The sequence below is a fragment of the Colletotrichum chrysophilum genome (assembly GCF_026319265.1).
Source record: "Colletotrichum chrysophilum strain AFK26 chromosome Unknown scaffold_3, whole genome shotgun sequence".
Taxonomy (NCBI): domain Eukaryota; kingdom Fungi; phylum Ascomycota; class Sordariomycetes; order Glomerellales; family Glomerellaceae; genus Colletotrichum; species Colletotrichum chrysophilum.
Window position 1 is genome coordinate 495,725 of NW_026517290.1, and position 12,309 is coordinate 508,033.

The window sequence follows — 12,309 nt, forward strand, 5'->3', positions numbered from 1 at the left end:
TCCAATGGCCCCCTTTTTCAGGCGCGGCCCGCCTCCGGCATATGCCAGAATGCCCACATCCAAGGGGTATAAATGACAATATTGTGGCCCAACAGAGCAGAACCAACTTTTCACCATTTGTATAAAACCTTCACTGTGATACATGGTGTGTCTTCATTATGTAAGTGGAAACTAACTATGAACGCTGAACATATTTCACCGGGCAGTGGAAGGAGGGATGATGGAAAAAAAATTTGGGAGGGAGGGAGCACCTAATCTGTCTTGAGAGTATTTGAATCCATGGGGTCTGAGGCTGAGGGAGATGAAGATATTGATTTACTAGCGGATTTGCGAGAGCGTCAGGGAAGCGGGCATGCTTCGACCATAGACATTGACGAACGGACTTGAAACCCCAATTGAGTGAGGAGACGTGGAGGATAGCGTTGGTAACACGCGGAATCCCTCGTGGACTGAGTGGCGTTCGTAATTTACTTAACAAGCAACATGAGATTCTCAGACTCTTGATGATCAATGCAAACTGGACCCTTCCCTCGTGAATATCTATCTATTGTAACATTAATACCACCTACACAGCTGTGGTCTGCTTCGTCTTTCTTCCCACGATGAGCTGTCTGTCGCCATTGCGAACTATACGTTTGAATCTGAGACATTTGTCACTCTTGCTGAGGCGTTTCTCCATCGTGTGCAAGGGGCACGTTGCCTTGGAGCTTTCCAGTCTGATGATCTCGTCTCCCTCCTCAGCCTCTACCACCTGCCAAAAACAATAGGTCGCGTTGACCTCCATAGTCGCGACGAACCTCCTTAGCTTATCGAATTCCGCGTCCCGCACGATTGCCATTCCAACTTCGTGGATGACTGACGAATGTGTGAGATGGCGACCGTCGTCGAAGATATTGAACGCGTTCAGTCGTGATGCCAGCAGTTCCACGGCCTTTTGCCAGTCAGACTCCGCGCTTCCAGTGCTATTTGGCCGTGCTTTTATCGCCTCGACAGCCGTCTTGAGACCTTTCAGCACAGTGGTGAGGCCCTGCACTTCGAGCCTTTCTTTGCTCACATCTTTCTGCGAACTAGACAGCTCCTCCCTGCGCTGGTCCACCTCAGCTATTGCTGAATTTCGCATAACCTCTATTGAGGCTACTGTTGATCTCAACCCCTCTAGCTCGGTCGTTACCGAGTCCCGCGCAGCCTCCGTCGATGTCAGCTTTTCTCTCACCTTGTCCAACTCGGCCTTTGCCAAATCTCGCTCAGCCTCTATCGAGGTCAGCGTCTCTTTCAGACGGGCCAGTTCGTTGTCCGCCTCTCCACGCGCCGTCTCGGCTTGGCGCAACTTCTCGGCGAGATCCGTTCTCTCCTTTGTCGCCTGATTCAATTTCTCCTCAACAATAGAGAACTCTTTCATGGCGTCGGCGAATGACTCATTGGTGATCCTGCGGGTCATGTTCTCTACAAACAGCTTGTGCTTGCTCTCGCTCATTTCCTTATACTCTGCCTGGAGCTTCTCGTGTTCCCTGGACAGCTTCTTGTTCTGCTCATCCGACTCCTGTAGGAGCTTGGCGTGTTCCGCCCGATTCCGAGTCTCGCGCTTGGCCGCCTCGTCGGCTCGGATGCCGGCGGTCTTGGCATCTTGCTCTGCCAAGTCCAGCTTCTTCTGGAGGGTCATAACCTTCTCCGGCGTCTCCTCTGCCTTCTTCAGCGCGTCTTCAAACCTCTTGAGGATTCTAGAGACCTCGATCTCTGTCCCGTGACTGCCTTCGGCCTGAGTGTCTCCAGGCACCCTCACCTCCGTCGAGGATCGCTCCTGATCTCCGCTCACAGGAGCCATGGCAACTGCAGAGACTCTCTCATACGAGGATAACCCAGAGTCCTGGGCACCATCTGCACCACTGACTGCACCTGCCTGAAATGCGGAGGTCCCATCCCCTGCGCTCGTCTTCTGCTGTTTAGCAGTTCTCATTGATGATGACGATGCGCTGCCCTCTCTCTTCCTTCCAACAGTCCGTCGACCGTCCATTTCTGCTCTGTCTGCTCCTACCGCAGTTGCGGTAGATACCAAAACCGCAGTCGCAGCCTGAGGCCGTGAAGCCGGCGTTCCTTCCACTAAATCGCGCTCCGGCGGCATCTTGGTCTCGGTGGGGGCGGTGGTTGTGGTCGTGGTCGTGAAAATTACAGAAGAAAATGCAGGGGTGATGATAAACGCAGGTGCGGGAAGGCGGAGAAAAGTTGAGGAAAGACGGAGGTGGAACGTTGCCACCTGGGAAAGGGAAGGAGCCTTCAACTTCGTTCCTTCTCCTTACACAACTCATCATACTAAGGTATCTCTTCAAACCACCTCTTTCCCCACTAGCCAACTTCCAAGAGGACACAGTAGGGATTCGTCAGTAAGAGGATCACTTTGGTTAGTCACAATCAAGGGTCAACTTTCAAGGGTTACGCACCACACAGGTGGTTCAATTGCAGAGAATGTGTATTGTTACAAAAGCATATTGGCTTCCCGAGTAGTAGGTATGGTCAACCCCGTGCCATATCTGGCAGTCAAGAGGGCGTAAGTCTGAACAAAGAAGGTGGGCGGTCGCCGCCGCCGCCGCCCTCTTATACGTAGCTGTCGTTCGGGTCCTCTATCGCATCCGAAGACGGGACCGGGTTATGCCCCTGCAGCCTCTTATATTTCCTTTGCCACTCGAAAACATCGTCTTCCAACTCCCGAATCCTCTCATTCAGCTGGTCGATATCGGTCTGAGTGGAGCCTGAGCCGGTCGCCTCGGCACTGACCGTAAGCCCCGTCAAAGACTCGACGGGCCTTCCTCGGTCCGCGAGCTTCTTCTGCAAGGCAACCCAGCGGCGCTCTTCGAGTAATCCGCGCTCGTAATAATCCAACATGTCGTCATTCGCTGGCAAGTCCTCCTTCATGTTAAGGTTGGCCGCTTCCATACTGTAGCCCTCGCCCGTGTACCTGAAGAGCGGCAGTCCTAGATGATCCGTGTCCGTCAGCGCCTCCAGAATGTCCCCAAGGTCAGTCGTCGAGACCTTGTAGGGACCGTTGTCTTCTGTCTGCCTCGGTGGTGGATTTGGATACTTGCCCTCTAGCTTCTCCATGAACATAGAGAACCAGCCACACGGGATGTCACGACCATGCATGTCGTCGCGGGCCATCTTGTGAAGCTTGGACACCTCCATGCCCTGACAGTCGGGCTTTTTGAGAACTCGAATCATGGTGTTGAAGAACTCATCACCAGTCGGGTTGAGGAGCTTCCATGTCCGGCAGTCGTTGGTGCGCACGATTACTGCGTACTGGATGGCGACGATAAGGCATTCGACCTTGCCCTGCCACAGCGGGTGGAACGCCAAATTCATCAGTCTCTTCATAAAGAGCGCAGTCCACGCCGGCGAGACCACCAGTTCATTCTTGCTGTTCCATCCCATCCTGGGACGCTTCTTGTCCGGATCAAATTGCAACGCGTACTTGGCCGAGATGACATCGGCAGGGCTCTTACGAAAGAGGCGCAGAAACACTTTCCAGAGTTTAGTGAATCTCCCTTTTTCTGGAATGTCCATCCAAACGGGCCGTTCGGGATCCTCATCCCACGCCCTCTGCAAGTCTTGCTCGTCCTGCTGGGTCCAGTTCGGAGGGAATAACGACTCTGGCAGTGTTTTAGGAGGAATTATGTTATCGATCTCGTCTTCTTCAAGCTGAGACACGGAAGCATTCGTCAAAAAGAACATCTTGTGCGACGCAGCTGGCTGCTTATCGACGTGAGACCTCTCAACAAGCGCCCACGCCTTGTCAGGGCGCACCAGACACCTGACGCCGCCATCGCCATCATCCCCGGTTGGTTCCTCTCTTCCAGCATCTGCCACGCCCTCCTCGAAATCTGTCTCGGCCTCTCCAGCATTCGTCGCCTTCTGCTTCTTATTAATAGAACCGGGTGTGTCCGCGTTCTTCCTCTTGGTTTTTTGACCTCGCGTTGCTGTGACAGCTGATGTCGCCGCCGAGGTCTTAGTCGCAGCCGCAGGCTTTTTTGTGTTCTTGGGAGGCATGATGGTGGTCGTCGTGGGAGGTGGTAATGGGAGGTGGTAGTGAACTCGCAATAGAGAATACACGAGCAATATGGGAGAAAGATGCGAAAAGCAAGTGTGGCAAACTAGAGATGTGATGTTGTGAGGAGAAGAAGAAAGACGTCGTTATAGGAGAAAAGAAAGCAGTCTTTTAAATACGCTCCTTCTTTGCACTCCTTATTGCAACTTCTCTCCCAGACACCTCCTTCCTTCCCCACTGTCCAACTTTTCAAGAAGGCCCAATCGCATCCATGGGGCAAGCACTGTCTTACAGAGGCAGGATGCAGCCTAGAGACGTCTCCTCTCAGTTGGACACATTGGATATTTGGACGAGCAGCTTTTAGAAGCCGTCATAAATGTAAGAATAGGACATGAGTCCATTTCGATTCAAGTCTTTCCTTCCCTCCTCCCCTTACTGAGCAAACACTGCCACCGGTGACGTCTGTCTCGGGAACTTCGAAAGCTATCCGGGCGGTTAGGAAATGGCAATGGTTGTTAAGGAATATCTGCCCGTGTCTCGGTACAATTACCATCGGATGAGCCCACCACTGGTCTCAAGTCCAGGCCTTCTAAGCAGGTACTTGGGTCTCCTCGAGTGCTGAGGCATCGGGCATGCGGTTATAAGGGAGGCACTGGTAAATTCAAGCATGGTCAGAATCACAAGGAAGACATATTGTGACTCGGAACCATCGAAGTCACTGAAGTGAGCACATTCGTCGTATATCATGTATTGCATGCTCGTTACTTCTGTACCCCCAAGGCACGATCGTAAACATACTCAATACCAGCCAACGCAAGCTCGCGTGCCAACCACTGTGCTTACAAATCAGTCTCCCCTTCCAATGTACCCGCGGGTGGATGCCGACTTCTCACGTACAGTATCGCAGGCTGTGTGTCAGAAGAAGCGATGCCACATGCAGCTGGGCCGTCACAATGGCCAAAAAGCTCTCGTCCCTGGCGTCACGGGGTCTTGATCTCAACCAAAAGAACTCGTCCCTGAGTCGGTCTCGACTGTTATAGAGGCCAGCGAGCCAACTTGGTTCGGATTGCTGTGTCCGGTCTTGCTGCGGTATAGGATAACCAAGGAGTTGCTGCGGTATGGGATAGCCAAGGGTTTGCTGCGGTATGGGATAACCAAGGCGCCTTCGATGCGAATAAGGGTACCGGGCCTGACCATGAAAGCCTCCAGCGTACTGATTCGTCGTTGGAAAGTAATTTCTGTGCTGATGTACGCCGTACATATTGAGACCGCCGGCTGGTGCGGGGGAATGCGAAGCGTTATGGGTCTCAACCGGACTCCTGGGGTCAAGTTGGAGAGAAGGAAGGTTTCCATAAAGCTGACTTCGCGGGCTGCCTACTTGCTGTCCAACATTGGAGATGGCGTTAGCCGGGGTTTGGAGACCAGTCGTGTTGAGGGCGGCGAGATTGTTATAGCTGTGGTGATGTTGGTGGTCATGACAGGGCTTCTTCGTAACATGGACCCAGTTTCTGCTACCGTCGGCGTTCTCATCTTCATCGACAGTATCCGACAAGTCTCCTTCGACACGATTGTGTGACATCTTGCGTCTGCTGTCTGCATAGGGACGATGGCGATAACGCTTCCGCCGACGACGTTGTTCTTCCTCGAGCGCGTTCATCCTTCGTAACGGGCCGCTGCCGAGTGGATCTCTTTCTTCAGACTGTGTTTGTTGGCCAGAGACATTGGTTTGAGCCTTCTGTAAGTCTCCTGAGCTGGAACTCTTGAGAATGCCACGTAGCCTAGGCACCGGCCTCGGACTGGAGGGCTTAATGGGTTCGTCGCCATCTATTTCGTCAGACCCAGCCATGGAGATGCCAGGCCAAGAATCACTGCTTGAAGTGGACATGTTATCACAATCCGTCTCCGAATTTGAATCTGCCACTTCGACGAGCTCGGTACTGAGAAGGCGTGGAGAGGGCATTTTGTCTATTGATGCCGCTCTGGGGAGGAAAGATGTTTTGTGTATGTGTACTGGATGTAGTCGTGCTCTTTTTCTAGACGTAACAAAAAAGTTGGACGTTATTGGAACAAATACCAGTTAATGGGGGGAATGATGGAGTGTCGTTGGAGAGAAGTTGATGGACGAGTGTCGGTTGAAAGAGGCGTATGCCCGGGCTTAGCCAGCTTCCTTCCGAATAGGGCACGTGAGGAACGTATCCGATTGGTCCAATGGGGGAAGTCGCTGCTTTAACGTCTACATCTCTTCAGTGAACAGCACCCGCGACTCAGCCATCGCGAAAATTACATGGAGATAACTTCACGAGAACGATGGCAGTGGATGCCGTGACGAATATAGAGAACGAGTGCTCAATCTGTGCCTAAAGACTATGTAAAGCAACCCAACAACGTTCTCTCAAACCCAATATTTACTTGCCACGGGAACCTCCACTAAAGAGTGAGCGCATTCTGCCCCAACCCAAGGTGCACCTCAGTTATGCGCAATCCCTCCACGCTGCTCAAGACCTTTTCCAAATTCTTCGTCTTGGGGTCGGTCGGCAGAGGCATCCTTCCCTCCTTTCCCGCCCTGTAGTCGTAGAACTCCCACAAGGGACCCGAGCGGTTCTCGTACTTGCACCAGGTGTGCCCCTGGCTCTTGGCAAAGTCCTCGGTCCAAGGAAACGGTCCCCCTTGTGGGTCCTTGATCCCGATGGAAGCAGTCGCGGCCTCCATGACGAGATCAACCCAAGGGGTCCTCGAGGCGATAGCTGGCCTGTTGCCTCTCCTATGGATGAGGAGATTGTATAACTGGGCCTTGGAGAGCTGCGATACTCGAGCACATTCATCCAAATGATGCAACTTCGTGTTGCACAATGGGCAGCCACTGATCTGGCCCGAGAGGTCTGGCCAGATGCAGTCGATCAGACGATGGCCTCTGTGGCCGCAGTTCCCACACCTGAGCTCAACATGAGGGTCGATTGACTGTCCGCCATGGGTAACGAGCTTCTCTGCGTCCTCCGTGTTGAGCTTGACCTTTTCGTGGAAAGGCGGCTTGTTGCAAATCTGTTGAGGGGGCTGGAAGGACGTGCCAGTGAACCGCCGTGGGTGGTGCGATTGACCTCGATCTGAGGTAACATCGGGCTCGCGTTGAAGTGATTGACCCCTGCCATGGCCACCACCTCTTGTCAGTGAGTGGTATGATGGCCGCTGGTCTCTATCACTGCCTTGTGTCTGGGGTGGCGAGTCAAAACGGGAAGGGGCAGGGCGGTCACGTCCTTCCCGGGCGAAATCGTGGTAGACCCCTCTGTTTGGGTTCTGGGGTCTAGATCCTGGTCCAGGCTTGATCTCGCGGTCGCGATCCTCTGGTCGTCGTGTCTGGTCTCGAGCCGGGGTTTGCTGCGGGCCGTAGCTGTCGTAGCTCTCTCGATGTACCTGATGCGAGGGTCGAGGCTGGTTGCTTGGACGATGCAGACTTGGAGAGAGCCGCGACGACAGTCTGTCATGAGTCGCCATGTCGTGGCGGGTCGTTGTGATGTTGAACCATGTGCTGTCTATCGCTGGCTGCTTGAGGCTGATTACTTAGGCGGCGCGGACCTGAGGATTGCCATGGCGACAGCCTGCCGCTTTCGCTCGTTGTAGCCACGTCGTGGCGCTGGTCGTTGTGTTGTTGCCTCCCGTGCGATCTATCGCTGGTTGCTTGGTGCTGGTTGCTTCGGTGATGCGGACCTGAAGAAGGCCGCGACGATAGTCTGTCGTGAGTCGCCACGTCGTGGCGATGGTCGTTGTATGGGTGGAACCTGTGCGATCTATCGCTGTTTGCTTGGTGCTGGTTGCTTCGGCGATGCGGACCTGAAGAGGGCCGCGACGACGGGTCGTGGCGTCTCTCGTTGTATGGTTGGAACCTGTGCAGTCTATCCGCAGAAACGTTCGCAAAGTCATGCGCCTCTGACATCGTCGATGTCTGGTGCTGAGTGGGCTGCTGTCTCTGGCGTCGCTTCCTATCCAGGCTGGCCTGGGCGCGAGCGAAGTCATCTTCTGCCTCCTCCAGCGAGTCGCGGCGAGGTCTCTTTGCGCGAGGGTATTCGCCAGCGGCGGAGCCCCTGCCTTCCTCCCGTTCACGCTTCGGTCTTGTCATAGTGTCTGTTGTTGCGTTGTGCTGAAAAGGGATACAAGTGCGAGGAATAAAAAACGAAGAGGTGGGAGTAGAGTGCGAGGAGTAGGAATGTGGTGGTGAGAAGAGTTCGAGGGGTAGAAATGTAGTGGTGGAGGGCCCGAGAAAAATCGAAAATGTGTGTTGTGTGTGTGTGAGAGAGAGAGAGAAGGAAGGAAAAAGGCAAGAGGAGTAGAAGAGTTTTCAACTCCCACGACGGGAGGAGGCTCGGGTTCGAGGTGCAAACAAGAACAGGTTCCGGGTGTTTACAGCGAGCAAGCGGGCCTGTTTCAATCACCCACCCATCTTCCATTCAAACGCGAGAACCCTAGCACCAAAGAAGCAACAGTGAGTTCATGTCGCGGATAGTCACCGTGGGCACAGGGCTTTTGTACTCTTTGTGACCATAGCCATCCATCAACTTACCAGGGACTGCAAACGACACATCTATCAACAGGACTGGCATAAATCGGCAACACAGATTAGACATTGACTATGAAATTTGTAATCCTGCACCCATGGTAGGAGGCATCTTAGACCAACGTAAAATTATTCGACGTCCCTTCAAACGCCGTGATGGACCCGATCAACGGCTTCGAATCGCCATAGTACTTGATCCGATACGTCCCCGCAGCAGCGCCGTCCCCGGCCGTCTCCCAGCTGATGGTGACCTCGCTGTACCCGAGCAGCCAGTTGGTGCGCGTCCACGTGTACACCAGAAACCAGTCCTCGTCGTTCCTCACTTGCGTCCACACACCGTTCTGCAGTTGCTCCACCGCCGCGTACGTCCCCTCGAGGCGCAGGTTGTTCCGCGGGTTGGCCGCTTGGAAGGTGGCGTTGACGACGGCGCCACGGGAGTACGACGCCGACGGCTGCGTGACGACGGAGCCGAAGGAGCGGCCGCTGGGGGTGCCGTCCACGACGACGCCGGTGATGAAGGACAGCGAGTTGCTGCGGTTGTCCGGGGGCGACGGGCCGGCGGGCGGCGTGGACGTGGCCGAGGGGGAAAGGAAGCCGATGTTGGAGACGGTGAGGTTGATGTAGGCCGGGAGGGTGCTTTTGCCAAAGAGGGTCGACGCGCCCTCGTAGCGCTGGATGGCGTACTCTTCAGGGGTCGCGATGTAGTGCGCGTAGGTGTTGGCAGGGCCGCCGAGGATGACGATCGGGTCGTTGTCGACGATTGACGTGGCGGCCTGCTTGACTGCTGCCTTCCAGCGGCGACCAGACATGGTTGTGGCCTCGCCGGGCGCGACGATGATGACCAGCTGGCCCACGCGGAGCATCTGGATGTCGACAATATTGGGGCTCCAGGCGTAGGGGGTGCTCATCTCGCCGACGTCGAGGAGGACGGGCTTCGGCTGCTGGCAGGCGGCCTGCGCCGCGCTCGGGGTCCTCAGGAGGCCGGACACGACCGCCCAGAGGGGGTTGGCGTCAGGGGTGCCCGAGTCGGCCTGGGTGAAGTCGAACGCGCCGGGGCCGTCGGACGTGCCGGCGGCGAAGGAGTAGCCGAGGGCGGCCGGGCAGGTCATGCCCTTGGTGCCGTCTGCCGCGGTGAAGTTGAAGTAGGACATGTCCTGGAAGAAGTGGAAGGACTTGACGCTGGTGCCGGTGACGGGGGTCGACGAAGAGCTCAGGGCGGTCTGTCTGGTCAGCCAGGCTCGGTGTGAGGATGGGTCAACTTACGTAGACGCTCTTGGCCCCGGCGTACTGCCGTTTGCCAATCTCATAGCAGCTGGAAATTCCCAGGTCTAGCTTCTGAAATGCCGGGCCTCTGCCGTGGCATGACTGGCTCTTGCCATCAGCGCACGTGCTGTTCTCGAGACTGCACTGCTGGCCAGATCCGTCGTCGCACCACGCGCCGAGGACGTTGGGGGTGGTGTCGCCGACGTTGGCTTGGCTGAAGCCAGCGACGAAGCCATCAGCCGTGCTCGAGTCGCCCGCGAGATCCTTCTCGAGGAGATACGCGGCGACGCCCTTGTTGTCGCCAGCCACGTGGGTGCTATTCTGAAGAATGGAAGTGCCATGCACAGGATACCACGTGAGAACACCAATGTTCTTGCCGTCAGAGGCACGCTGGAAGCGGAGAAGCGTGAGGGTAGTGTCGGTGCTGGCGCTGTACTTGGCCCTCTCCTCTTCGGGGTTGGCCAGGTACGCCCAGAGACTGCGGTTGATTGCGCCATCAGTCACCTCGGTGGTCCCAACGTCGAGGTAGCCCTGGATCGTCAGTCAGGTCTCGAGAAGCAGTGAACGACATACCTCGGCAAGCGACTCGTGCGCCTTCTTGATCGACAACACCGCGCCGTCAACGATGGCCTGGTAGCTCTGCTTGTCGAACCCCAGGCTGGTGACTTGCGGCAGCAGGTAGTTGAACCACGCTCCCGGGCCGGCGTGGCTGTGGGTGCCCGTGACGGCAATGTTGTCCTTGGTGTACATGGAATAGCCGGACCCGAGAGCCTTGACGCCCTCCAAGATGCCATTGCGCACGGCGGTGTCACCGCTCTGAGTGTCCAGCACGAGATACACAAACCGATCGTTCGGCTTGCTCACATCGCCGACAATGAAGGCGCGGCTGTAGATTCTCTGCCTGAGACCAGTCCCAACCTGGTCCAGGTCAGCATACCCGGCAAACCCAATCTCGACGACGGGCCCCGTGATGTCAGCCTTGCCGGCGCCGATCAGGTACTTGTCACCCGCCGCGGCGCGCGTCTTGGCCTTGAGGTGCGACTTCCACGTATCATCGCGGCGGATGTTCAGCGCGGGGCCCTGTTGAGCGCCGAGCTTGGTGAAAGCGACAGTGGCTAGGAGCACAAAAGACACGAGTGCAAAGACGGCGAAGAACGAGCGCCGGGGCAGCTCAAGGCCGGAACGAGAGTATCGAGGCATGGCGGGCGATGCGGTGTGCCCCTCGAGTTACGATAGGGGACGCCAGGGCAGCCGTCGCCCTTTATGACCGCACACCTCGGCCATCAAGCATCGTAGCCCCCTCGACAGCTACGGCCAGCTGTTCCTGGCCCTGGATGCCGGTGACGCGGGAAGGGGAAGGTATGCCGACACATCTCTCGCCGTGATTTGCCCATGCCCTGATGGGCGCAACGTTGAGCAGCCCCAACGGCAAGCGAGGTCAATAAAAGCAGGTAGGGGCGGTCATGTCAACACGACAAGAGATGGACACTCCCTTGCGCAGATGCAATCTTGCGTCACATGGTGGCCGGCGATGTCGCCGTCTGATTGGAGATGTGCGTAAGGGTGGTGTCCATTGGGAGTGCGGGGAGTTGTAATTGGGGTCACCCGTTGCCATCATTGGGCAGGTCGTCGTGAAGATGGGCATGTCCCGCTCGGCAGGATGGGCTCCGATTTGGCCGTCAGGGAGAGGAGCACGGTGAACTGGTGCGTCCGGGTGTTCGCAGGGTTGTCGTCTTGCTGGAAGAAGAGCTCAGCTCGTGGCTAATCGCCCGTCGAGAGGCATCACATCGTTCCAGGGCGATGCTGCAGGTGCCCGGTTTGCAGAGTTGGCATCCCGGTCGCAGGCCTTCAGTCAGCGTCAATTGTGTAGATAACAGCGATATGCCCGCGCGGCATGCGAAGCCCGTTCGAGCAGGACATTGCTGCGACGTTGATAACCCAGTCCTGGCCGGTGTGCTCCCCTTTTGGCCCGTCATGTGCCGTACGCAGGGAGTTGGCTCGGCCCCGATAGCGACGGCTATGTGTTGTTTATCTGGGTGGGGCCTGCAGCTTTGAAAGGTGGGGATGTGGACTCCTCGCCTGTGAGGACTGCCGTGCCGTATCCGCTCGACTCCGCTGGCGAGTCTCCGCTGGTGAATCACTCTCCAGCCCGTCAGGGAGCGGTCGTGGGCTGACGAGTGCGTGTTGTCGTATAAACGCAATAAACAGAAATACCACACATCAGGAGTTTCTCCTATTATTTCGCAGGGTCAGCAACGCGGTGAGTAATCGACAGACATAAACGTACCTGTGTAAGCCCTCCCACCACAGCCGAACTCTCAAGTCAGAGGGTGTCATCGACCATCGGCACCTCCTCAAACAGGACAGCCCCTCACCATCATCATAAATCACAATACAACTCATGCGCAGACCCGCAGCGACACATGTCGATATTGATTCTACATAGCGGCGGCCCACGGCCACTGAT

General features: G+C 56.1%; 4 protein-coding genes across 4 annotated transcripts; all 4 read right to left on the reverse strand.

Annotated features, from left to right (window-relative positions):
• Positions 1-565: 565 nt before the first annotated feature.
• Positions 566-1,822, reverse strand: COL26b_000802 (uncharacterized protein; the record flags this gene model as incomplete). Its single annotated transcript, XM_053173767.1, has 1 exon — positions 566-1,822. One exon carries the CDS (start codon positions 1,820-1,822, stop codon positions 566-568), a length of 1,257 nt encoding a protein of 418 aa, XP_053042324.1.
• A 767-nt stretch (positions 1,823-2,589) lies between these two features.
• COL26b_000803 (uncharacterized protein) lies at positions 2,590-4,035 on the reverse strand (the record flags this gene model as incomplete). Its single annotated transcript, XM_053173768.1, has 1 exon — positions 2,590-4,035. One exon carries the CDS (start codon positions 4,033-4,035, stop codon positions 2,590-2,592), a length of 1,446 nt encoding a protein of 481 aa, XP_053042325.1.
• Positions 4,036-6,460: 2,425 nt separating this feature from the next.
• On the reverse strand, positions 6,461-8,144 carry COL26b_000804 (uncharacterized protein; the record flags this gene model as incomplete). Its single annotated transcript, XM_053173769.1, has 2 exons — positions 6,461-7,371; positions 7,859-8,144. The coding sequence occupies 2 exons, from the start codon at positions 8,142-8,144 to the stop codon at positions 6,461-6,463; spliced, it is 1,197 nt and encodes a 398-aa protein (XP_053042326.1).
• A 548-nt stretch (positions 8,145-8,692) lies between these two features.
• COL26b_000805 (uncharacterized protein) lies at positions 8,693-11,042 on the reverse strand (the record flags this gene model as incomplete). Its single annotated transcript, XM_053173770.1, has 3 exons — positions 8,693-9,799; positions 9,843-10,373; positions 10,416-11,042. 3 exons carry the CDS (start codon positions 11,040-11,042, stop codon positions 8,693-8,695), a joined length of 2,265 nt encoding a protein of 754 aa, XP_053042327.1.
• Between the last annotated feature and the right edge of the window lie 1,267 nt (positions 11,043-12,309).